This window comes from Asterias rubens, chromosome 8 (genome assembly GCF_902459465.1).
Source record: "Asterias rubens chromosome 8, eAstRub1.3, whole genome shotgun sequence".
In the NCBI taxonomy this organism is placed as follows: domain Eukaryota; kingdom Metazoa; phylum Echinodermata; class Asteroidea; order Forcipulatida; family Asteriidae; genus Asterias; species Asterias rubens.
The window spans coordinates 20,511,609-20,539,272 of NC_047069.1; the positions used below are offsets into that span (position 1 = coordinate 20,511,609).

Below are 27,664 nucleotides of genomic sequence, written 5' to 3' on the forward strand. Positions count from 1 at the left end.
GACCCCACCATAATCCATTGTAAATAGCTTAGGAGCTGAGAGTGAGAAGTATCAGTAAAATAAAAAAGCAAACTGAGATTGTCCGAAAGTTTACTTTCATTTGAAAAGAGAAAAAAAACAGAACAATAGAACACTCGGAGAATGAAATAACACGCCTGTACGTTGCTCATTGACTCTCTCTGATAAATCAACATACACAAAATGTTTTAAACCTCAATTAAGAACAAATTTTGTCAATTTAATACCATAGTTCTTGTATGACATGGAACAGGATACTAGAAAACAGTGCGGTATATAGTGCGGGTCCACTCACCGAATTGCCAACATTCCTCTCGATTCCACAATTTCCGATTACACCCGTCGAATACTCGAAAATCGATAATCGCCACAGTGTCACCGCTAAAATATTCAAGATGGCGTCGACTGTATACATGGTGAAGAAAGATGGCGTAGCTTTGAAGCTTTGCTTGCAGAGTTAGACGGTAGTTTCAACCATAACATGGGCTTAGTTTGGCAGCAGCCATGTCAAGATTTCGAAATGGACAATTGCCACTGCCGGCTGGTTGGGAAGAAGGGAGAGATTACGATGGGAAGAGTTACTACATTGACCACAACACAAGAAAAACGTCGTGGATTGACCCGCGAGACAGGTCGGTGGTTTTTTGTAATGTATATCATGTTCGGATTTGAAAGTAAAGAGGTGGGCGGGAGTGGGTGAACTGTACAGTGTTAGCTCGGTATAGGAAAGGGGTAAGGGTTAGGTACAGTTCTCGGATTTCTCTTACTTAACAACAATATTTGTAGGGCAACCTCTTCTCTCGTGGCAAAATAACATGCAACATTGGATTGGACTGGTTAATAATAGTTGGAATCAAAGCATCATGAATGAATGTCCAGTGTGTCAGTCCTGAGTGTAGCACTAGAAGAGCACTAGTAGTGGTATCACTCTGGTCTGGAGACAGCTGGCTAGCAGGACTGAAATTTTGTTTTTTAAATGTTGTGTAAGCTGGTGTTTTGTTTGCTGTTGATGAATGTGGAAATAAATTGTTGATGAATTGAATTGAATTTAATGATATTTAAATTTGACTTTATTTTAGATTTTTAATTTTAGACATGTTAGAAAAAGATCTTTAATTCCTATTTGAGCCAAGTTATCCTCTCGTCATTACAATAACTGCGCCATTTTGGAAGTGAATAGTCAATGTCCCTATGTGTATTGTGCATTTTAGGGGACAGTGGTTACAAACTTTTTTGAATGAAGCCCACAATTGTGAGCTTGTGATGATGAATTGAACAGCCATAATCTAACTTCATGCACTTTTACATAAAAGTAAAACACAAGATGCCGAATCCAATGAATGCAACTGCCACTTTTTCACACAATACAACTGAAAACATAATCACGTATTGGTATGATAACACATTTCTTTTGGTAAAAACTAATCAAAAGGTGTCAGGGATGGGGAATTTGTTTTCCTTCTTTCAGTGCATACAAAGTAATCAAAATGTAGTGTACCTATCTAGTGATTGATCAACAAGTGGTGGCCAAACATTGCGCATGCAATGAGTTTAGAATAGTACTGTGGTTGACACAAGAAAATAACCCTAGGGAAAAAAAGAAAAAAATTCCAAATGTGTACAGTTACAGTATAGTGCCTTTAATTGTTTTTTAAAGCAGGTATGCTAGTAGTTGCGATAACGTAACCCTCCTGAACAACCAACTAAACGTTCTGATCTATGCACGGCAAAAAAACTGTACACGCAGTGAAATGCGGAAATCAGAGAAACAGAGCGCCCGCTAACGTTCGTCCATTACAAGCGTGTACGGTTTTTGCCATGCATAGATCGGAACGTTGGTTGTGTGTGACTGCGCAACACCAATGGTCTTGGAACCAAGACTACGGCTGCACAGTTACCGGGAAACACAATGCACCTCACGCAGAGTGCTGAAACCGTTGACCCCGGTGACGTGCACACACAGCCGAAGCTCCGCCCCACTCAGATTCAAATTTTCAACCTGGGACATTTTTCACTCTTTCGCTCGGGGATCTGGTAAGTTTTTGTCATTTTTCTTCAAACTATTTCCTCAATGGTATTTTGAGTGATATGGAAGGATTCATTAGACATTGAGGATCAAGTTCGTGTTCCTAAAATTTGTGTCATGATTGTCAAAAGTGGTAAAAATGGAGCAAATCTGCTGACTAGCTGTCGAAATTGTACGTTTTTAACCATTTCGCACTGCACACATTGCGTAAGCTTCGTAACCCTCCGCCTACGCCATCGGCAGGAGGGTTACGTTATCGCAACTAGTATGCCAGGAATTAGACCATGTTTAGGATAGTTTGTGTCCACCCAGACCCATAAAGTTATACTTTCTAGCATGAAATACCCCGATATAAAATCGCTAGGCCTATAAATATCAGGACATTATTTGATTATTTCGTTGCACAATCTAACTGTATCAGACACTATGTCAAAATTGTGCAATGTATGACTTGCCAGGCAGTCTACCCTGCTTCCAATGTCAATGCTTCAGTGCACACTAGGTTTACAAGCATTTGTTGACTCAATAAACCACAGGAATTTATAGGAATATTTAAATCAATACTCGCAGGGCTTGCCAGTGAGTCTGCTGGACCATTTTTATCCCATGGCTGGTCCAAAGTCTAGTCGTTTCATGAGCCATGACACTCACTGAAATCCATCACCTGGTTTGACCTGGTTTTGATGAATTCATGTTACAGGCACAAGCTAAATCAGTTAGACATGGGTTCAGAAAACAAAGGTTTTAATGAGTAACAAGGGTTTGGCAGCCTGGTATAATTGAGAGCAACCATTACCATTCCACCAAGGGATTTTTTGTGTGCTTTCAGATCGGAATAAAGGACTTCTACTTATTCTAGCTAGAAGTATTTCAATATTTTAGTGAGAAACTACCTCTTTCTCAAAAACTACGTGACTTCAGAGGGAGTCATTTCCAACAATGATTTATACCATCAACAGCTCTCCAATGCTCGTTACCAAGTCAGTTTTTAAGTTAATATTTGTTTTAGGTAGTTACCAAATGTATACCTTTCCTTTAATAGGCCTGTATAACAAATGCTTCCTTTTTGAAAGGGCAAGGGCACGAAGGCATTTTATATAAAAGGCACCCTACATGTATGAGGAAATTGTAAATTTCTACTGGAGCATTTCAAAGGCATTAAGGCAATGACCAGGGGGCATTGAGGCAATAGTCTTCTTGCCTCCGGGAAGTATCAGGCCTGATATGGGTTTTTTTATGATAAACCAAAGGTTAGGTTTTGAGTAGTTTGGGTTTTGGGTATTGAGAAAAACCAAGGTTTTTGGGGTTAGGTAATTTGGCTTTTACAAGTAGGTATTGAAAAAAAAGCCAAAGGTTTAGTATCTAAGTTGTGTTTTGGGTTTGAGAAAAACAAACTGTAGTAATTTGGGTTTGGGTAATGGGCCAAGAAATGTTCTCACAACCCTTTAGCAGTCTTCCCCTTTTTGGATCTGTGCCATGGTTTTGAGCTTTATCCTTGAAAATATCAAAATACTACACCTCATCTGTAAAGACAAAAGTCCTGGTATGTTTGTACATGTTCTTTGTAAACAATCATTCATCAGTTCTAACTGGAGCTAGAGACTAGCAATGTTATGAATCATGACTGATCTTCAATTGACAATTACACTTTGATATATTGAACAATCCAAAGGGATTATCCGACTGTATTGTTAGAACTAAATCAAGCGTCCCAATTGCTGTACAATGCATTCTTCAGGTTTTTTTTTCCATTCATAAATTGGAGCTACTCATAGAAAAGGCATTCTCCTTCATAATATGTTTTTAATTTGCCTCTGAGTAAATTGCTAGGGGAACCTTGGTTGTTTGAACTCATTTTGGTTTTCTTTCTTTCTTAAGAGAGAGGGAGAAAGAGAGAATAGTTCCAGTTCAAGCGTTTCTAAAAGGCTTAGAGCTTGAATCCTAGCCTTTCTCTTAGGACCCTGCACTGAGCCAAACGTAATAAGTTGGTGTGACTGGACCTGTAGGAATTCAGCATTAACAGTGACATGTTCATGAGGATATCATTTCTAGTTCATTGACTTAATTCAGGGATAGGAATGAATTTACTTTCTGTTTGGTTCCTTTATTGTAAGATCCTGGACCTACAACTGTACCTCTTGTGTTTTAATGAGACTGGAATCGTCCTTTCTTCCAGATGACAAAATATTATGTGTGGGTTTTAAACCTACAAAACAGAGCTATTGATTTGACATTGTTAAAATGTTGAACTGAAACGTTTACATGTCTCTTGAAAAGAAATGTGTTGGACTGTATACCTTTGTTTACAAAAAAGAATGATCTTGTACATTTGAAGGACTTTCTGGCAGGCAAGATGCTACACTGGCCATTTTTATGTGAACATTAACATTTTGTGTAATAGTTCTAGATTAAATGCAGCCTCAAAGTATCTTCATTTGGAAAGGCTAGCAATGTTTTTACAACATTTGAAGAGTTTCGCTTAAGATCTATGAACTTTGTTTTTCTTACAAAACATCTTCTCAACTCAGTTAGATCTATTAGAATGACAACTTTTGTACATCATGCCTTAAATAACCTAAAGGCCATTGCCTCTGTTTGCCCTGGTCTTGATCTTGGTGCCCCTTAGAAGTGTCCCATAGACTATAAGATTTTCCAATGGAACTTGGAGTACCCTTTACAAATTAAAAATGGTCTTGTCCTCTCAAAGATGAGATTCCAGGCCTGGTAGCCTCCAACTTTTTCTGGTGATAAAATGAACTTTTTGTAACTGTTAAAAAAAAGGGACCATAGAGAAACGCCTTCCATATATTAAGATAACCAAAACATAATACAACACAGACAGTACTAGACGGCTGCTAGTTTCCTGCTGCCTAGGCGAATTTCCTTTTACTTACTTAAAGATGCTGGGTCCTTTATTTTTTATTTGGCAGATTTGGCTCCCGGAAAGTTAAATTTATTTGTTTATTTTTGTAGATTTGAGAAAGTTAAGCTTCCGTTTGAGGTATTGGACACAAAAATCTCCATACAACAAGTGGTAGTTAATTAAAAACTAAAAATGAATTCATGTCGGGATCCAGACATAATAGTCATGTACAAACAATTTTGAATCCAGAGTGTGTTTTAGGCATTGTATATGTGAACGTTTTTGTATGTTTTTCATTTTGTGAAACAGCATCAAAAATGCCTTAGGGGATAACTCTTATGGGTCATGCAACTTTAAAGAGGAACAATTCCCAAGCTACAATATTACCCATAGACACATTATCTGGAACACTTGCCTGGTACGTGATGGAATGCCTCCAACATGGTTTGATAGACATTTAAAACCAGGCACCATAACAGAAATAGTTGAGATGTCTAGAGGGGCATTCGATGTGAAAGGGTTTTTTGTACTGTGTATAAGAAAACCCCAGTGCATTATGCATGGATCTTAATTTAACTGTCATGAAGTGCTGTCACTCTCTCGAGCCTGAACATGAGTTTATTCATGTTTTTAATTTCTTCCTCTGGGATTTTACAAAAGGCTTGCCAAAATGAAACGAGAATACTGGCCACTACTGAAAGTTGGTTACTGTCACCTTTGACCTGCATTGTTGGAAACACACTTTGCTGTGTTGTATTATGTGGTTTAACACCTGCACGTGCACCAGTTACCTTGTGATCGTACATTTTTAGTTAGGATCGAAGGACGTCCATTGTGAGGTAGACAGTGAATGCTGGAGATTGTGCATAATGGGAAGGCAGTGTTTAAGCTTCAGTAAGACTCTGGGAAAAAAGAAAACATGTGCCCACACCAAGAGCAAAATTAGTACAATTTACTTGAATATTTAGCCACAGCACCTTGTAAACCATTACAAGTTGCTAAAGTAAAGGGATATGTATCATATTTCCAAAAACGTGGTCCCACAGTACCTTGCAGAAATACTGAATGTTGAAGCGCCTCCATCGTCACTCATCAGCTCATCAAAACAGTGCAATATTTTTTTATTTTTTTGTAATTAAGTTGCATGTCTGTATATAAAAAGAAGCCACTACTTTTGTATCCTTGATGAAACAGTTTGCGCATCTATCAGTCTGCCTGAATTCAAGCACAGTTTAAGATTGTCGTAGCTATTTTCATCGAACAGCATTTCTTATGCTCGTTCCTCTAGTCCCGTGCCTGTTCCCATGCTTGCCACATTCCAGAGATGAACTGTCTGCTGTACTATGTACATGGTATACCAGACACCACGAAGAAGCTGTTTTTATCAGCTGACGTAAATATACAGTTGTGATGAGTATTATGATTACCATGTTGGAATGGGTTGCCCCGACACTGGAGTTAGTCCAGGACTCCAGGGTTTGCTGTTAAAAAATTGAGTGACTGGCCAGCAGGAACAGCTACATGTACATGTAGCTTGTTCTTTTCACTCGTTTGTCAGCTTTGTCATTGTTAATAATAACAATAATAATAATTGTGGCTTCTTATAAAGCGCACATGTCCGTCACCAAGTGACGCTCCTTGCGCTGTAACATACAGTACTTCCTGCCAGATGTGGGACTACGTTTTTGAGTTATGAGACCTAATTCTGATAGCACCATGTAATGCTTACAAGGTGCTGTGGCGCAATTTGCTGCCGATCGGACCAGGAACACCGGGGCAAACCCCTTCTCTTTTCGATTAAGTGCACTGGGTTCTTTTACATGCCTTACATAACACATGGGACCAACGGCTTCACGTCCCATCCGAAGGACGAAGCTATGGTTAAGTGTCTTGCTTAAGGACACAAGTGTCACGGCTGGGGATTTGAACCCACACTCTGCTGATCAGAAACTCCAGAGTTTAAATTGCTCTTAACCGCTCGACCACGACACTTCCCCATTATTCAAATTAAATAAGGATGCTTTTCAACACTGAACTTGCCAGGTTTAACTGGTTTTGTTAAAAAGTACTTAAATTCATTGTGTATTAAGATTTTCCTGTAATGCTTTTGAAAACTATGAACTCAGTAAAACTTGTATGATTTGACTGAATAGGGAAGAACCGGGGCAAAATTTCTTAAAGCTGCTTTAGCAGAAATATTGCTTAATTTTTTCTTCTAAGCAAAAATAAGCAGAATTTCACTCACAGATTGTACATCTGACATGGTATGTCGGCTGGTAACTTTATACTGGTAAGCATATTTGTTGTTGAGTTAAGCTACTTGTTGTGCTGAAGCAGCTCTGATATGAAGTTGGGCCCTGATCACAAGATCTCCAACATCCTCCAGCCAGAGGCTCAGAAACCTTTGAAGATTGACCACATACCCCTTAGCTTGACCACAGACCCCTTGGACTGACCACAAACTCATGTGATCTGACCACAGCCCTAAAGTGGGCAACCAGTCCCTGGTAATCCCAAAACTTTGCCTGCAGTCTGCAAGGCAAGGCCATTGATCTCATTCACTCAGATTATCCATCTTTCTCCTGAAGACGAGCAGAGTATATTATTCGAAATGTCCAGACGAAACCGTTTCTGTTTTTTTAGAGCCATTATTCACTCATAAGAGATTTACACATGGTTGTACCCGCAAGTTTACTATTTATTTATAGTTTCTTCTTAATCGGATCCCAGTCTGTTAATTTGATGTGCTGGATTGTGATTCCTCACACTGATCTGGACAACGTAAATTCCACAATTATTTTAATCTGCTTGATCTTCACAATTATATGAGATCTTAGATTCCCAATCCAAAAATACATTTGTGTAAATGTTATTTAATCAGATGATCCATCTACAATTGGATTACAATCTGTTAATTTGACCTGCAGGATTGTGATCCCTCAAACTGATCTGGACTTCAATCCACAGTGATTTTAATATGCCCCGATCTCTGGGTTCATAGTCTCTTTTCAGATCTTCCTCCCTATCCAAATATAAATCTGATTTGATCAGATATCGTTTGGTCTCTAATCCCAATTGCAAAGTTTTTTTTATCTGCCCTGATCTCTGGGTTCATAATCTGATACCAATCTATCAGATCCTAGATTCCCAACCCTAAGATAAATCTGATTTGATCAGATATCGGTTGGTCTCTAATCCCGTTCCACAGTTTTTTTAATCTGCCCTGATCTTTGGGTTCATAATCCGATACCAATCTATCCAAACTTAGATTCCCGATCCAAATATAAATCTGATTTGATCAGATATCCGTCAGTCCCTAATCCGTATGCAGTGCATTAATCTAATCCAATCTATCCTTGGTACGATTTTAGCACCGATAAATGTAGTCCAATCTAAGACCTCAAGGACTAAACTGCTCGTGTTTATAAACGATCCAGAGAGAGAGGATTATCTACTCCTTCAGGTGGCAAACCATGAAGACAAAAAGAACCTTCCACTTAAAGTTAACGCAGCCTTCATGTATGTGAACATTGTTTTGTGTTTCAGGAATCTACAAGTGCTTAGAATACTTGAGATTCACTGCTTACATGTGAGTATCCTTGTGAGTATCCATGTGAGTATCCGTCAGACTCAATGTTCATGTCCTCGAGAGACTGAGTGTGATTCGCTGTTCATGTGTCTCAATGTTTATGTGTCATTGAGATTATGACTGTGACTAGGTGTTCACGTGGCTAAAAAATGATCATGTGTCGATCCATGAGACTGTTGGTCAGACTTGATGTTCACGTGTCCCTGACAATTTCTCAGTGTGACTCAGTGTTCACATGACTCAATGCTCATGTGTCCATCCATGAGACTGTTGGTCAGACTCCATGTTCACGTGTCTCTGAGAGTTTCTTAGTGTGACTCAGTGTCTCAGTCAGTTCAGTGCTCATGTGTCTGGGTTTCATGTGGACACTATTGGTAATTACTCAAAATAATTGTTAGCATAAAACCTTACTTGGTAATGAGCGATGGATTGCTGATGTTAGTATAAAACATTGTGGGAAACCGCTCCCTCTGAAGTAAGGTAGTTTTGGAGAAAGAGGTAATTTCTCACTGAAATAACAAAAGACTTCAGCTGAAGCTTTTTATTATAATGCATCTGAAACAACAAGTGTTTTTCTTTCTTGCATTACTCTCTTGCAACTTCAATGTCCAACTCACAAGACCACACTGACAGCTTGTTGCTCAGAATGTTGACGGCACCAGAAATTGGTTCACAAAACCAGAATCGAAATGAGAACACAGATAATCTGTTATATTTGAGCAAAAACTGAGAGAAGTTTTTTCATTAGTTTTTCTTCCAGGTATGTAGACTTTGATATTCGTCAGAATTTTAAGATATTTATGATATGAGACTCAAATTTGAATCAAATAAAAAAAAATTCAAAAATTTCTTTGAATCGAAAAACACAAGACTGCCAGACTGCCCTGTCACGAGTTCAGTTACTATGGTAAGATCACTGGCCTCGGGGCGTGCAACCCATTGTAAATTTGGAGCCCTGCCACTGTTTTTCTTGCAATGATTCTAAAGCTCTACGGGTTTGCACTGTGCCTGTACTGGCATACAAAATTCATCTCTTGATTGTTCTATTCACAAAGTTGATCATAAACTTTGAGGTATGAAAACCGTGGCCTTGTCCATCAGGGTACGATGAAAACACCATGGGTATCAAAGTTCCAATGGAATTCCTCGAAAAAGAAAAGAAAAGGAAACAAAAAAGGGTATTGACGAGAACATTTCCGCCATTTGAAAGATCGCCTGTTGATACCAACATTTACTTTTGCTGTTCACTTTTGCTTCTCCTGTGGTGTGACTCAATACTTGCGAGCAACATTTGCAAGCATTTGTAAGCATGCTTTTGGCTTGCAAGGGGGGGGGAGGACATTGTCCCATGAGCTACATTCCGATGGCTCTATGCACAAGTAACTAATCAGTCAAGCGTTGAGAGTTATGCATTCAGACAAGGTAGTTTTATGAATAGGCATACATTGTTTGTGGGTTTTCTGGACTGTAGAGAGCGCAAATGTTGAAATGGCCATGGAGCCCTTATAGTATAGCTATAGGTAATATGGGGATAAATCCCCCCCCTTCTTTCTTATTTTGACTGACAATGGGGAAGGGTTTTGGGAAGAGTCTCTTAAGAAACGATTTATAGGCCTACAGAATTTACAAAAGGATCAAGGTTTAGAAGTTGGGAGTGAATATAACTGTTCGGGGACTCTGTGGCAGTCAAACAGTATACACAGGAATGATAAGTGAGCAAATAGGCTGCGAGTGTTGTTAAATGATCAAACGTTGTAGGAATCCTGTCCCATACAGGAATGCTGTATTCTCAGAAAGTAGGCCGAGCGTAGCGACCTTTGAATTTGGATTATTATGAAATAATTTGAAATTTGAGATAGCCGGGTTTGTTGCTGGAGATACATTGGTATGTATATTTTTTTTTAGTGAGATAAGGATTGAGCTACTGGCCTTGTGATTGTTAGTCAGTGCAAACAAGAATGTCACGATGGGGGTTTTGAAGGGTTGGGCTTGTTTTGGTGAAAGGGGGCAGAAGTAGCACTTTACTGGAATTGAGGGAACTTAAGTTTGACGTCCATGGTTTGATTTAATAAGAATTGAGTGAAATTTGGGCAAAGACATGTAAGGTCTTGACTACAATGGCGTTAGGATATTGGTCAGGATTTGTTGTATTTTTTTTTTAGAGCCCAATAGTCCATTCTTGCTAATTTTTCCTTTAAACAAAATTAACCTATTCGGAAGATAGACTGAGATTTGGTTATTTATGGGAATTGAAAACTGCTCTTTTGGATGTTTTTTGTTTTGTTTTTGGAAAAAAGTGTTGTTGTTTGTTTGTTTGTTTGTTTGTAAAGTTATTTGAAAAACAAATGCCAGAGTTGATTTCAAACTGAATCCAATTATGAAAAGCAAACATGTATGTAATGTCATAGTTTTTGAAATAGAATTAATGACATATGGAGAAATAGAATGAGATTGGGTTATTTGTGGGAAATTGCATGTTCTTTGTTGTTCTTTGTTTGGAAAACTTGTTTGTTAAGTTAACTTTAAAACAAGTTATGCTCAGATATGATTTATAGTGTGTTTTTTACCTGTATCAAATTATGAAAATAAATGCGTTTGTTAAAGGGTCTATGTACTTTTTGTGGGACAAAAACACAATGTCCACAGATTTACATTAAACTTACACAGTTTGAAGATAAATGATAGTAGAAAGCTTCCCTGGAAATATTACTTGCTGAGGTGCTGTAGTTTTTGATAAATTAGTAAAAGAATGTCATGAAAATAATTTTTGTCTCAGTGATCATGGGACAAAAATTATTTTAGCATGTAAAAACATATTTTCATGACATTGTTTTACCAATTTCTCTAAAACTACAGCACCTCAGCAACTAATATTATTTTAAGGTACGCTTTTTCCTATCATTATCTTCAAACGGTGTAAGTTTAATGTAAATCTTTGGACATTGTGTTTTGTGTTACAAAAAGTACCCAAATCCTGTAAGTGTTTTTTCTTTCCTTAAAAAAACACATGAAATATTGTTATCCTTACAACAACAACAGAGCAAAAGTTTACATTGTGACTAGGTGACTTTTAGAGGGCTGTTCACTTACAAAAGAAAACCAGCTGGAACTCTGGTAAACAAATCCCCACATATTCTTTTGTTTTAGACAAAACAAATTGCTACCCTCAGACAGAGCTATTCAGCATTTAAGTACAATCGAAAAAAGAAAAACAAATATTTTGGCAGTTCCAGGACGCTTAACCTTTATAATATTAAGGTCGTAAAATGTAACCTTTTGGGGGTTTGTGGAAACGTGGAATTTGGTACTAGTTATTTGATTTTGTTCGTCAAATTTTGAATGGATGTTTATTCTGTTTGTTGGGTTATACATGCACAATGTGAAGCTGCATGTAGAAGGAATATAATTATTATGCATTTTTTTTGCCAATGTCTTATCAAAACTTTTTTCAAAACTATTTCATTTATAATATTTTTGGTGAAATTCCACAGACCAATGTAAGAAACTCTTGAAAACATACCTTCTTCCTGTATGGTTAACTTCAGCCCCTTTCTTTTCACTGTGCCTTTCAAACTTTGTGAATCCTTTTTCTGATGAAATTCAGTTGTATGATTATTTTCTGTACACGCTGTGATACATGTACTACTAGAAACTAGTTGTTATTTTGATTATTAAAAAAATCATTTTGCTTGAATCGTGTTTCCAAGAAAACTTGAGTTTTCATTCATCCATATTTTTGTTGTTGTGATTGAATTAACAGGTTGACAAAGCCACAGACCTTTGCAGATTGCTCCGGGGATGGTAAATATGTCTACTTTGTTTATCATTCTAAACTATAAACCATGATACTTTAATTTCAATAGAACCTGGGCATGATATTCTTCCCACTTCCTGCCCCTTGTGATGTCCGATTTTTATTTATTTTGGGGGGCCTTTAGAAAATCTATTTTTAAATATCCTCTTTTAAAGCCTACACAATGTTACATGTAGGTCAGGTGCCATTTTCCTACCTTTTTTTGTTTGGTAAAATATGCCTGTATATATCAAATCTGTGTAACCTGACTTTAAAAAACCAACTGAAAGATTATAATTTTTCTCTGAAATGTGAGTTAAATTTTGGGGAATCAAACAATCATGCTGTTGAAGGGCCTGTGGTTGGTTAGGATTAAACTATAAAATTTATGTTTACGAGTATTACATTTAAATGCATTCAGTGATGAACTTCAGGCCTGCTGCGCTGTTTTTGAAAGGGCAAGGGCACCAAGGTGTTTTCCCCCTTCGTAATGGGGCACCTCCATGAGGAATTGTCAATTTCTATTGGAACATTTAAAGGTTATGTCCAGAATCTGTTGAAGTATCAGCCGTCGATTTCACAAAACTCTTCCTAACTTAAGACTAATCTTAGGACTTTGGACGAGTCCCAACCATGCACTGTCATAGCATCCAGACCTTAAGATTAATCCTAAGTTAGAACGAGTTACTTGCCTAACTCGAGATAAGACGAGTCCTAACTCTTTGTGAAATCGACGGCAGGCCTGTTACTGATTGTTAGTAGATCCCCATAGGGCATCATCGCTGAGCTAAATCAAAGGTGCTTGTGTATGTGCCACCACCGCTTTCAACAATGAAAGGTCTTCCTTGAACCACGGTGAGGGTGCTGTTGTAGGTTCTAACGTCATACCTGAAGGTTTTTTTTAAATTTTAACTGATATATGTTTTTCACGATAACAGAGTTGCCGTTTGGCTGGGAGGAAGCATGTGATCCGATCTTAGGAATTTACTACATCGACCACATCGACCGTAAGTATAACAAAACTGCTGGATTCTGCCCCCCCCCCCCTGAAATGTTGAGTGTTTTAAACGTACCTACCAGCCTCGTTATCTCCAGCCCTGATACTTGGGTATGTCATGGCAGAGGGGTTTAGAACACCAGACTTGAGCTCTGGTGTTTCTAACCAGCAGAGTGTGGGTTCGAGTCCAGGGCCCAATTTCATAAAGCTGCTAAGCACAAAAATTTGCTAAGCATGAAATTTCTTCCTTGGTAAAAACAGGATTACCAACCAAATTTCCATTTATTGCTGTGTCCTCCGGATGGGATGTAAAGCCTTTGGTCCTGTGTGTTGTGTAATGCACGTAAAATAACCCAGTGAACTTATCAAAAAGAGAAGGGATTTGCCTCGGTGTTACTGGTTTGATTGGCAGCATATTGCACCACCACAATACCCGAGTGTCACTGAGTGACAGATACAGTTGCTATAAGAAGCCACTGTTATTATCCTTGTTTTATTATCTTACCTTTATGCTGAAAATAACAATTTATATTGGAACATTTCTTGTTTTGGTATATTGTCTAGTTATCAGTGAGTTTCCCAAGTCGAATGTTGACATCTGAAATCCTATATAACAAAAACAGAGCAATAAAGTTTTATTGGAATTTGAAACTGTACTCTGATACCCAGGTAATGGTACCAGTGTTTAGTTTCAAAAACAAGAAAAAGTGGTTATTTACCAACTTTACAAAGACAATTTGTGTCTCAGTAACTAAACCAAATGATAATTGTGAAAAAGTTGCTGTCGTCTACATCAAAACTATTGTATTCAATCTTCCAATGGATGTTCCAGTTAAAATGTGGTTACTTTTCCTGAAATAGCATTTAGTTGTAAACATTTCAAAAACACATTTTTTTTTAAGGTCTGCTTATTAAGTATTTACACTCTGTTACCATAGAAACCAATCAAATTGAAGACCCTCGAGTCCAATGGCGACAAGAGCAGGAGATGATGTTGCGTGACTACCTTCAGCAGACAGACACGGATGACACCCTGGCCAAACAGGAGATATGTAGTGTCAAACAACAACGGTTACAGCTGGCTGAGAATGAGGTAAGATTCATGGTTGCTTGTTGTTGTTGTTGTTTTTGTTGTTTTTGTTGTTGTTGTTGTTGTTTTTGTTGTTGTTGTTGTTGTTGTTTTTGTTGTTGTTATTGTTTTTCATCACTCCAGAAATCTCATAAATCTATCAGCTATGGATGGTTTGGCCGCCATAGCCACCCAAGGGATCGTGAAACTCGGCAAATAACTCAAATGGAACACCAGTTCTCTTTAACTTCTACAACTTTGTTTTTGTTTCAAAAAGGGAGTTTTTATTTTGTTGGGGTTCCTGCTATTTTTGAAATGAACCCAGGGTTACACATAAATGCCATGGAAGTATTTATACATCTCTATTCGATAATCAGTTGCATACAAATACCATGTATAGTTTAGAGACTTCAGTGTAAAACTAGCCAGTCAATGGGTATCCAAAAAATACTTCAGAGTGCTGAAGCTTCACCACAGCTTTGAATTGATCAAAATCCCTTTTGATTCTGTGCATGACTGAATCCATGAAACTCTTGTAGAACAAGTATAAAGACTGTGAAGGAGCTTGAGAAGAAATGTTTACTTACTGGTGGACAACAGTTAACTGTTTTCCTGCTGGGAGCAATTTTCGCTTTGCGATCCTTTGAAAGCATTCAAATACAAGTCTTTATTATTATTCCACATGCACACTGCTAAATTGAAACACAGTGCACTTTCCAATTTCTGGTACTTTTTTCCCCTGCATAGTTTGTGGAGCGATGCTTTTCAAAGTTCTCCTTATTATATGCCAAAAAATAGTCAATGGCACGACATTTCGAACCCTAGCAGAGTCTTTCTCGTAGGCAAAATTACAAATGGTTATCATTTAGTGTTAGTAGTTTGCTGATGCTATTTTCTTATTTTTATTACAGGTTCAACACTTGAATGATGCATTAAATGGATGGCAGTCAAGAACAAGCTGTAAGTTTACCCAAGAATTTCCTATCTTTGTTAGGCTTAAAGACATTTAACAGGATAGGGAAGGATAGAAAACATTGTTTATATTTAGTCTGAAAGCTGAACACCGTTGGTCATTACTGAAAATAAATGTGAGCATTACTTGGGAACGAGCAATAGCTGTTGATAGTATTAATCATTGTGAGAAACAGCTCCCTCTGAAGTAACGTAATTTTTCAAAAATGGGGTAATTTCTCACTCAAATAATAAAAGCATGTTGTTTTGCATCTGAAAGCTCATAAATTTGTAAACAAGGGTGTTTTTTTCTTCTTTCATTATTCTCTTGCATTTCGATGACCAATTGAGTGAAATTTTTCCAGGTTTGTTATTTTGATGCATATGTTGGGATATATCAAGTGAGAATAATGGTCTTTGAAAATGACCAGACATGTCCAGTGCCTTTAAGTGACTTTGTAAAATTATTGACATTTTGTTATTTGTTTTTGTTTCCTTTTGCAGTGAACTCAAACAGTTCTACCAGTAGTACTCGTTATGATCCGGACCTACTCAAAGTGGAAGTGGCTAACGCTAAGGCCAGGGTGGCTCAGATTCGCAGTGAGCTTACGCAGATGAAGGCGCAGGTGTTTCTGCAGAACCAAGAGTACAGGTGGGTCAGATGAATGACCCCTGACCTAACCCCTGACCTAATCCCTGTTCTAACCCATGACCTTACCTCTGACCTTTGACACTGGTTCACTGGTCAGATTATATTTAAGGTTTACAAACATTTCTGTTTCGTTGACAAGGAAAGCTTTACTAGAATTTCAAAGAAATCATTCATTTGTGAGAAGAAAGAAAAAAACAAAACATTGGTTTTATTTTGTTAACAACCTTGATACTAGGCACGATGTTTTTCCTACTGAAGTCTGATTTCTAATTTGTTGGTACTCAGAAAAATCAGAATTTTTTTTATTTTATAACATGAAAAATCCATTAACGCTTTTAGGCCTGCCCTTGTACTCAATAAAGTAACTTTACAATAAATAAAATATGAAATGAAAAAATGGCCTTGCGGGACGTAAACATTAGATTGTAGTCCAATATGTAAAGCTTTATAGTGGTATACAAGGTTAACTGGTTTATGAGACCAGTCAATTCAGTAAATAACATGATCACATGATAGAAAATTGCCCCAAAAGGATCCAGTTGAAAGGGTTGATAACGACCCTGCAAGGTTTTAAACGGCCTTGACAGAACGAGTCACTACTCTTTTATTCCCATTCATAAATGCCTTTTTGGTTAAAAGGCGTAAAAAGGCGTAATAAAGTAAGAAACTCTGTCAAACTTATCCGTTTCCGACGTGCTTGAGCTCTGTATGGGAATGTAGATGTACGACGTCCATATGTTGCATTGTTATGACTGAGACGCCTACCTCCGACAGTTTCTGGCTTCGTTTGTGCGCATGCACGTATAGTCGTGGTGCAACACATTGTCATTTTCCTTTCACACACAGCGCAGCCAGCTTACCGACAGCGCCCGCATCGTCGGTAACATGAAACGTCTTGCACCAAGACTAGCGCGAAGTATCCGCTCACAACCTGTTATAAACAATGATCATTATCAAAAGGTTTAAACACCCCCACGTGACGCGCTCTCCACCAATAGGAATAGCGAAACTGTCTGAGGTTTATAAGAATATGACTTTAAAAGAGAAAAGCCCAAGAAGTGTACTCTTATACATGAAGCCAGGGACTATGTATGGCACATCAACAAATTGTGCACAGCCTCCTTAAACACTGAGCACACCTCCTATGAAGGCTGTCAAATGACATCGCGGAAAGCCTATTACAGATGTTTGCACCGACTAGTAGGCAACTCCTGAGCACTCATATAACAAAGAACTTTAAAGAAATGGGCTTAGAAACGTTTTTGGCCACTCTGACCTCTTATGTACGTTAAGCTAGGGACTATGTATGGCATATCAAAAAAGGTGCACAGCCTCCTTAAAACACTTGTGTTTAAGTATTTGTAGTATCTGTTGGATTTATTGCTTTATTTTTATTTCCACAGAGGAAATGAAAAGGCTTGTAGCAATCCTGAGATCAGATATCAGTCTGACGATGGAGTCAATTACACCGAGGTAAGAACCATAATATTTACACTAGAACACAGCTTTGTTGATTTCACTTCCGGCGTGAGGAAGTTTGAGAATCCTTTACGGAAAAAGAAAGTTTTTAACGTCTTGTAAAGATTCTCTTGATAAGAAAATCTTTGTAGCAAATTGATGATCTGTGAACTTTGTGAGACATTATCTTGAGGCCTCCATGTAACCCACGGCACCCACAGTGAATAATAATAATAATATGTAGCATTCATAGCATTTATAAAGTGCTATACTAGAGTGTCATTGCCGAGTGGTTAAGAGCATCGAATTCAAGTTCTGGTGCTGATTCGCCGGAGTGTGGGTTCGAATCCCGGTCATGACACTTGTGTCCTTGAGCAAGATACTTTACTATAATTGCTTCTCTTCACCCAGGGGTAAATGGGTACCTGCGAGGGTAGAGGTTGATATTGTGTATGAAAAAGCCACAAGCGCCTTACAGGCAGCTCAGGGCTGTATACTCCCCAGGGAGCTGAGAAACTTTACAGGGATGTTATTGGCCCTATGACCAGGGTACTAATGTAAGGCGCATTGATACGGTTATTGTGAAATCGCTATATAAGAATTTGTTATTATTATTATTATTATTATACTAAGAACAGAGCGCGAAGACAAAAGAAAAACAAACGAATTAGGATTGGTTGTGGAACAGGAATGTTTTGAGGCGACTTTTGAATACAGACAAAGAGCTTGCTTCTCTCGACCGGCAGGAAGCTCATTCCACAGACGCTGTGGTGCCTAGTGTCTAGCTCCAGGACACAAGTTTCATGACTGAACCCACCAGAACTTGAATTTAACGCTCTAAACTGCTCGGCCATGCCACTCTGCTGGCTCAATGCTAAAATCACCAGCCTCAAGCATGCGGCCCAGTGTAAATTTTGAGCCCTGCGTTTGCAATTTCTAGCCTCTGAAGCAATAAGAAAGCAAAGAGTAACAAATTTCTTAAAATGTTTTTTCTTTCCAGTCATTGGTCAATAGTCAAGACCCTATCACCCAAGTCCCTTCCATGGTATACCACCAGCATAAACTCAACACCACATTACAAAGCGACCTCCCGGGCCATTTCCACTACATGGGAGGAGGACGGCTGGCGGAGAAAGAAAGAGTCCGGATGAAGTATGAAGATGCTCAAAGAAGGTTGGGAATAATTACAAAACAAATTTTATTTTGTTTTTGTATCTGAAAACTAATAAGTACAAGGTTGAATACAATATACAAAGGTTTGTGGTAACAGCATGTACATGAAATACTTCTCAGTGAACTGTGGTATTTCTGGAAACAACAGGTGGTGTAACGACCAACAATAACAAAACATGTTCAACTGAAATTACTTTAAGTGAAAAAAAAAAGGTGTAAAATTGCAGGTACAACAGTGTTGGCTCTGACCACATCTGCTCCTTTCAGAATCAACACTCCCACAAAAGACATTTAAAACATGGTTGTACCCGCAAGTTTACTATTTTTTTTAAAGTCACTTCTGAAATTATTGTCCTGACACAATCTTCCATTCATTCGTCCCCTCGTAGGTGTTGTCTTCTACAAATTCAGATTTCGGAGTTGGATGAGCAACAGCCATCCAGTCAGAATGAGGCAGATAAAGACAGACTTCTCCTTATTTCGGTAGGTATATATTTCAAGTGACTGGGATAGGGTGAAAATCCTTCCAGAGTCTAAAATTGTTGACTGGGACAGGGTTTGAATTTTTCCTTGGTCCTAACAACTCATGTGACTTGTATAGGGTTCTAATACTGCAAGGGTCCAAACACCAATAATTGACTTGGACAGGGTTTAAATCCATTCAGAGTTCAAACACCTCATTTGACTGGAAGGGGGTTCTTGGAGGAGTGCTCTGTTTGATTTGGGTGTATACAGACAAATTTACCCCAACCAAATAGTGTTATAGTATTGTGTCTACCATACCTCAAAATGGATTAAACTGTGTCTGTCCAACATTGACTTGTTATTCTTTATTGGATTGTATAGGAAAAGAAGGAATTACTGAGGGAACTGAAGAGTGTCTGCCAGCATAAAAGAAGTGCAGAGGAAAGGCAAAGAATAGAGGCTGAGAAAGAAGCTGTTATTCAACAAATCACAGACGCCAAAGATGAAGTCACTAGGGTGCTACATAATAGGTCGGTCTTCTTCAAATCTATCATGTTCATATAATAATTTGGGGGGGGCTAATCATCCTTACTCGCATTGCGAAGGACTCAGCTACAACGCGTTAGAGAAGCAGGCGTTCAAGGGCGCCTTTGGCTGCCAGCCACATCAACCCAATATGACCACAGAACACAGCCAAAGATCGAAAGTGTTTGATTTTTCCCGAGGGAGGATAACCGGATAGTCTGGAAGACCCTCGTGGCACAGCAGAGAACCAACGCACAACTCAACTCACGTATGGCCCTGGTCGGGAATCGAACCGGGGTCACCTTGGTGAGAGGGGAGCGCTTTGCGCACAAGCCAACCATGCCACTAGTATGACGTGACACTGTTAGCCAGTTCCACCTTACAAAAACTGGCTTTAGGAGTTGTGTTGAAAGAGTTTGTGATTGAGGATTTATGCAAGAAAAGTTTAACAACTGGACTTGGCTTTACTGGCTTTTACATACATTCTTCAAACGAAAAAAGGTCTTCTCAGAATTAAAAGTTTCTTTGTTTTTTCGGTGACGCTCATGGCTCCTTAAACCATCTCAGCTCCTTTGGGAGTATACATCTCAGCCCCTCACAGGTAACCATTTACCCCTGGTTGAAGAGAATGAATTAAAGTTAAGTTCTTGCTCAAGGAAAAAAGTGTCAAGGAAAAAGATTCATCGTGAACTTGAGTGCAATGCACTGAATCATTCAACATTGACATTGATGCACTGATGATTTGTAACTAAAAAGCTTTTAGAAGTTTAACTCCTATTTTTCAGATGTTAACTTAAATAACAACATTTGTATATTTTTTCAAACTTGTGTAGAATAAAACTTCAAGAGAAAAAGGACCAGTTGAATCAGCAGCTAGCCGACATCACACGGGAAGCTATGCAACTAGAATCACAATTAAAAAGGTTGGTCTCAAAAGTAAAGTTTTGTTTTCATGACTAGAGTTACCTCAAGAACAAGTTGATCGAAAGTAGCTTCGTGTTTTTTATCGTGTATCAGTGACTATGAGGTCATTTGAGTAGGATGCACTCAGCTAGAGATCAAAAGAAGGTAGTCATTTTCCATTGTTTCATCTTTGTTTTTCCTCTAAGGTGGCGCAGATTGATGACGTCAATGCACAAGGTTTATTGAAACTGGTATTGATACGACGAAGATAGCTCGCTCGTTATTTGTTGTGTTATTTGCCCATTTTGTCTTTTGCTTGCATTTTAAAGATTATTACTATTTATATTAATTGTTTTGTCATACATTGTAACAATTGACCTATCTAGCTGGTCTCAGATGTCAGTCTGTCTTACTGTCATGATTTTCAAGCCTTTGTCTTGTCTGAGTCTTTGTCTGTCACAGGGAAATCTTAAAAGCACTATGCTTCCCATTTCCCCCTGCCTATTGGTAATAATGTGAAACAGTAAGATTGTAACAATGATGTTTCAATTGCTGTTTGTTGGTTTGTAATGCTTTGACTATATTTGATACATGTGTTTGTTGTTACCGATTTGGAATAAATGTCTAAACTACTCGCATTTGTGACTGGTATCCTGCTAATTTTGCTAGGCAGAAATTTTGTATGCAACATTGTGAGCTTAAGTGAGTTTTGGTTGTCTGTTGTATTTGTTGTCAAAAAGTATGTCTAAAACTCTGATCTTAATTTGTTCTCCTAGTTTATCTGTCAGTACCTTATCGTCAAGTTCAAGTCGAGGATCATTAAGCGCTTCCAGTCGAGGTTCATTAGCCTCCAGTAAAGGCTCGTTAAACAGCGCCCTCAGTTACACCGATATGCCGCCATCCCAGTATTCTATAGATCTAAATATGAAAGATATTCAACAAAAGGTAAACAAACTCAAGCTCATGTAAATGTTTACATTATATTAAATTAACTTCCTGATAGCTGCAGAAAAGCAAACTCAATTAAATCATTCAAGAAATTGCTGAAGAATCTCATGTTTTGTCGACAGAGAATTTAATCGCAGTTGAAAATGTGACCCACTAACTTAGGCATCCTTGGTTTCAATGCTAGTAATATGTCATAATATACATAATCAAGATTTTTTTTCTTCAGCAAATCATTCCAGGGTCCCCAGGGAGAACATTTCATGTTTTTGAATAGTTGTTTAAAATTTGTTATGTTTTTTTTCTGATGGTGCAGGTGGATGCACTCTTCCATGGGAGTATGGAAGGCATGGGTTCCTCCGCTCCTAATTCCCCTCAACACATCAAGCCGAGTCCTGCCAATGTCATGTCGGTTCCTGGTGGTGTTGAGAACCACAAATCCATGACGTCCCTATCCTCCCGGTCATCTCTTTCCTCCATGTCGCCTCCCTCATCGCCAAGCACCGCCCATCTCAACGGCGACATTATGAGATACGACGGACCCCCGCCGACTTACATCGATCACTTGAGCACCGTTCAGAGACAGAAAAATAACATCGCTGGGTATTTGCAGACACAGGGTCTTGAGGATGATCACCTCGCGGGGGGGCTATCGCAGCTGACCCTTAACGGTGGGGAGGGAGTGATGCAGATGCCCCACCCTCAAGGAGCTCAGGATGGGGGTGTTTTGCCTGGAGGAGGTGGTGTAGCGGTAGGAGGGAGGGGGCTGGTACGGCTGAGTATGGATCCTAAGATACCCGGTGCTGAGTATAACGTAGAGATAATCGGTAATACGCCACTTAGCCCGATCAGTGAAGGCATTGCAGGTATGTTAATCATTTTTATCGAACACAAATTTAAGGCGAACACAAATTTAATTTGCTTATTATCGCTGATTTAGAAAAAAAAGATTATTTTTTAGATCACAATACAAAATGCTGTATACAGAAATACAGTTCATCTCCACACTATTTGCATGTTTAGTACCCAAGCAGTCAAGCCAACCTATTGAGAATGTGGGAATGTTGTGGGTTTGATTCCTTCCCAAGTTGTCTGGGAATATTTTAGTGTTTTAGAAATTGCAAAGCACTAACAAGGTTTATAAAAAAAACTTATAGTCTAGGAATATTTGCCAGCCCATGGCCTCAATTAGCCCATACCCTCTTCTCCTATGCCACTCCACACCAAATTGTTTGAATTTTGATAAGATGGGAAAGCCTAATCAAGAAGAGAATCTAATCACTCAATGTTCACATACTTTTCTGGGGAATCGTAAGACATTGTTTGAAAACGTACTCATGTTCCACCACAGTGGTCTTGTAGCAATGCACTGCAGTTCAGTGCATCCAAGTTGCCTACAAAATTTGCCTCTTGTGACAATGCCCTAAGGCCTATCTCCGAACCCACAACCATGTGGTTGCAAGTCTTACAGTCTACCCACCGGACCACGGTAACCATTAAGTCTTATATTAAGAGATGTTTAATTTGCATTCGGGATAAAGAATATTAATTGGTTTTTACCCATACACTGATGTGTGTGTAAGCACTGTATACTCAGTTCTTTCCCATTCTTGTTTAAAAATTTCACAGGCATGTTACTCGGGTGGGATTCAAACCCACGACCCTTGCAATTTTAGAGCAGTGTCTTACCAACTAGACTACCGAGGTTGCCCGGTAGCTAGAGGCTGTTCGAATCCTATGTTTTGGCAGCGGGTACCGCAACGATAATAAGAGTTGTTAAATTTGCATCGGGATAAAGATTATTAGTTGGTTTTTACCCAAGTCTTATATTCTTGTTTCTTTATTTCAGGTGTTGACTTACGGCGTCTTGAGAGTCAGTCCGCAGCGGCTGCTAGGAGTGTTACTGCAGCAGTTTCAGATGAATCCATGACAGGAGACAGCGGAGTTTATGAAGCATCTAATAAGAGGTTAGATAACTGACACTGGACATCTCTACTCTATTCCTATTGGATTCTGGAGTGGGTTTTCTTAATGAATAGAAACAATCGGGGACCGATGTGAAGTGAGTCATAGTGGATACATACAATGTAAACCAAGCAGGCAAGCAGCTAGGCAGTGTGCGTGGAAAGGCTTGGCTGCTTCTCGGAAACGGCCGTACCTGGTTTGATTACAAGGTAGTGGCCTACCCACTGTGAGACACGTGACTGCTGTCGCTGATTGTGTCTATTCATTGAGAAAACCCAAACCAGAATCAAGACATCCAAAGAGTAGACATTTGGACGAGTTCAGATGAAATTAAACCTGGTATCCAAAAAAACCTGTTAATTTTGTAAAAAACCTTCATTCACTATTTCATTCCGCTTACTATTCCAACTCCAGTGGAGTGTGCGGCTCTTGTCTCCGACTAAACACACTTGTAGCTAAGTTACTACAATAGCAATTAATACTAATACCTACCTTATTGTTAATACTAATACCTACCTTATTGTTAATACTAATACCTACCTTATTGTTAATACTAATACCTACCTTATTGTTAATACTAATACCTACCTTATTGTTAATACTAATACCTACCTTATTGTTAATACTAATACCTACCTTATTGTTAATACTAATACCTACCTTATTGTTAATACTAATACCTACCTTATTGTTAATACTAATACCTACCTTATTGTTAATACTAATACCTACCTTATTGTTAATACTAATACCTACCTTATTGTTAATACTAATACCTACCTTATTGTTAATACTAATACCTACCTTATTGTTAATACTAATACCTACCTTATTGTTAATACTAATACCTACCTTATTACTAATACCTACCTTATTGTTAATACTAATACCTACCTTATTGTTAATACTAATACCTACCTTATTGTTAATACTAATACCTACCTTATTGTTAATACTAATACCTACCTTATTGTTAATACTAATACCTACCTTATTGTTAATACTAATACCTACCTTATTGTTAATACTAATACCTACCTTATTGTTAATACTAATACCTACCTTATTGTTTCGTCCAGACCAACAGAAGCAGATGACGACCCTTACCTTGTTGGTCTACCGAGTCTAAACTGTGCCCAAATACAGCTCACTCTCCAATATGTGTCAAACGAGGGGGTACTTGTAGTAGCTTTAGAGCAGCTTCGACACATCAGGGCTCTGTTGCCGGCTGAGTGCACAAAATTGTAAGTTGTTAAGACTGATCGTTCTGGTTTGAACGAAGACAAATTGACTGGAGGGGTATTCGAAGAAATAACCTCCGAATTAATGTTTTGGATTAATGTTTTACACTGAATCTACGGTTTCAGTAGTTGCCGGATGTGTCAATAATGAGCCACAAGATTGAGAAGTGATAATTTATAAAATATTTTTAGTTTAAAAAAAAAAAAATTCCTGCTTTGTGCTTAAATTAATTGTTGAATATATTCATTTATGAGATTTGCAACAAGCATTATTTTGTTCAAAACTTTTGCTTTTGATAAATTGTTGATTCATATTTTAACAAAATTAAATTTTTAACTGGCAGTGAGTTGCAGAAACAAAATCATGATTGCTTAATTATTATAACATATTTCTGGTATGGCTGGTAATGAAACTAAGGTTACCTCGTAAGTAAACCTTATCACTCGCAAGCCTTAGGAAACCTGTAGACAACGGTGCTTGCTATGTAAAACAGAAACACTCGGGTTTACCTCTGCTCTTCCACGATGAGTGTTCTGGGTACTTTAACATGCACTACCCATTCTAGCACATGAGACCGATGGCTTGAAGTTCCATCCGAAGGACAAAGGGATTATAGTAAAGTATCTTGCTCAAGGATACAATTGTCATGACTGTAACTCAAACACCAGACCTTTATTCTAATGCTCTTAACTGCTTGGCTAGCCACTGCTCGACTGCTAGTCCACAACACGTGATAAAACTTATGGTTTATTTACAAGGGATGGCAATGCACTATTTTTTACACTTTGCTCCTTTTTCAGGGTGGCATGGTTGGCTTGTGCGTTAGGCGCTCGCCTCTCACCAAGGTGACCCTCGTTCGATTCACGGCCAGGGCCATATGTGAGTTGAGTTTTGCGTTGGTTCTCTGCTGTGCCACAAGGGTTTTCCAGATCATCCGGTTTTCCTTCCTTTGGGAAAAAATCAAACACTTTTGATCTTGGCTGTGCTCCGTGGTCATAATGGGTTGATGTGGCTGGCAGCCAAAGGCGCCCTTGCATGCCTACTTCTCGAACACATTGTAGCCACGTCCTTCGCAATTCAGCTCTTAGCTGCGAGTAAGGATGATTAGCCCCCCAAATTATGTGTTCTTTCATTGCAAGTGATTGACCTAATTTGTTTGCATAACTCACTCGTCACATTTCATGATCTTTCTTCTAGCTACATCAAGGGTGACATTCTACCGTGCCCTCCCAACGCCAACCTCAGCTTCAAGACAGACAACATTGAAGACACAAGTCTCAGGGTACTAGGTCAGACAGTCAGCTTACCTATCATGGAGAATAAGATTGGTACCAAGACCCTGCAGCTGTATGTGTGGAGTGTAGGTGCTATGCAGTTGGAGGAGTGTGTGGTAAGTCAAGTGGCTATGGCTGTGCCTAGCACTTAGCCATAGCCGATGCCAAAGACACTCGAACTACAAAATATACAAATTATACAAAAACCTAGCTTAAAGAAGTGGCTTTGACTGCATCAGTTTCTTTAGCAATACTCTTACATGGATACTGGACTACTGGTGCAGGTAGCCACAGCCACTGTCATAAACTGAATCCTTTTTGTGGCCGAGCGGTTAAGAGCTTGGAACTCAAGCTCTGGTGTTTCTGGTCAGCAGAGTGAGGGTTGAGACCCAGTCATGACACTTCTTTCCAATTAAATTCAACTCAAAAATGGTTTATTAAAACATGTATCGCAGTTCAAAACTGAATTGCCAGCATCAAATATGTTAAAAAATACATCAAATAGAAATTTACAATAAGGATATTTAACAAGCAGTTATTATTATATACATTGTCAAAAGTACATTGGTAAAAACTTAGAAGGCGCAATTATTATATTCTGTTCTAAAGCAAGACACTTAACCATAGTGCTTCGTTTGTTCAGATGAGACGTAAAGCCATAGGTCCTGTGTGTTGTTTAAAAACAAAAATGCACACAAAAGACCCCAACACACTTATCACTAAGATAAGTGGTTCGTCTGGTGTGTCTGACAGTGCATTTATATTCAATCATGAAGGCTGCCCTCAAAAGGAAGGAAAAACAAGATGGTGATGTGATGACATCAGTACATAAGGTATATTTCTTCTGCAAACCAATACAGCTACAATCAATGCAAAAATTACTCAAGTGGCCGCTAATTCTGAATGTTAAAAAACAGTGTTTTAGTGTACATAAAATTTGTCTAAGTTTTTGTTTCATTATTGTTTAGTATGGAATTTTGAGAAAATGATTTGATAATTTGTCACGTTTTTCATCTTTCTACAGGGAGGGACAAGGATAAGTTTAGCCAACGTGAACCCTCGCCATTCAGCCAAATCCCAATGGCATAATATCGTCAACTTTAAAGTCCTTCAGATGGAAGCTCAACGCTATGCAGCTTCAACACCCTCCGATTCAAACCACCAGGTAAGGATGGGTCTCAAGGAGGTCGTTCATGCTCTCTAGGCGCAGAAAAACAGTCCCAGAGTAGGGATGGGATTCTTACGCCTTTTGGCGGAATTCCGACTTTGGAAAACCGTCTTTTGTTTTCAGTTCTGACCTTTTTAAAATCCCCGACTTTGGCAAATTGAATTTTGAATTGGCGGGCAAGTCTTATCTTTTTTTTACTAGTCCTCTGGGTTAAAAACAATTTCCTTGTCACAATAAGTTAGGGGTATGGTGGTAGAATCCCAATGAGAGATGATTTTTGAGGTTTGTAAAATGGCTTGACAAGTTTGCTTGGCCAGAGAGTGAGAAAATAGTAAAGGGAAGTAAAGTTTGATACACAAATATCAGTCTTTTTAATATTTTCTAAATCTCATTCAATTGTTTTCATAGTGCTTTATACTATCAAAAGATGCTGTAGGCTTCTAAACCAATAGTTGTTATTGCCATTCGTTTTTAGAGACGGCTCGCTCTGAAGTAATGTAGTTTTCGATAAAAGAAGTAATTTTCCACTACATTTTTTTATTTCGAGACCTCATAATTAGATTTTGAGGTCTTGAAATCAAGTATCTG

The 27,664-nt window shown here is 38.5% G+C and overlaps 1 protein-coding gene across 1 annotated transcript in view; it reads left to right on the forward strand.

Moving 5' to 3' along the window:
• The first annotated feature begins 299 nt into the window (after nucleotides 1-299).
• Nucleotides 300-27,664, forward strand: part of LOC117293623 (protein KIBRA-like) — a 33,321-nt gene continuing 5,956 nt past the window's right edge. Inside the window, exons 1-17 of the mRNA XM_033775993.1 lie at nucleotides 300-650; nucleotides 12,257-12,297; nucleotides 13,228-13,296; nucleotides 14,225-14,379; nucleotides 15,267-15,315; nucleotides 15,811-15,958; nucleotides 17,362-17,431; nucleotides 18,417-18,589; nucleotides 18,979-19,072; nucleotides 19,436-19,584; nucleotides 20,413-20,502; nucleotides 21,259-21,427; nucleotides 21,744-22,293; nucleotides 23,277-23,394; nucleotides 24,472-24,636; nucleotides 25,832-26,024; nucleotides 26,933-27,073. Coding sequence (XP_033631884.1) covers nucleotides 523-650; nucleotides 12,257-12,297; nucleotides 13,228-13,296; nucleotides 14,225-14,379; nucleotides 15,267-15,315; nucleotides 15,811-15,958; nucleotides 17,362-17,431; nucleotides 18,417-18,589; nucleotides 18,979-19,072; nucleotides 19,436-19,584; nucleotides 20,413-20,502; nucleotides 21,259-21,427; nucleotides 21,744-22,293; nucleotides 23,277-23,394; nucleotides 24,472-24,636; nucleotides 25,832-26,024; nucleotides 26,933-27,073 — 2,502 coding nt within the window. The 5' untranslated portion in view covers nucleotides 300-522. The remainder of the gene's footprint in view (nucleotides 651-12,256; nucleotides 12,298-13,227; nucleotides 13,297-14,224; nucleotides 14,380-15,266; nucleotides 15,316-15,810; nucleotides 15,959-17,361; nucleotides 17,432-18,416; nucleotides 18,590-18,978; nucleotides 19,073-19,435; nucleotides 19,585-20,412; nucleotides 20,503-21,258; nucleotides 21,428-21,743; nucleotides 22,294-23,276; nucleotides 23,395-24,471; nucleotides 24,637-25,831; nucleotides 26,025-26,932; nucleotides 27,074-27,664) is intronic.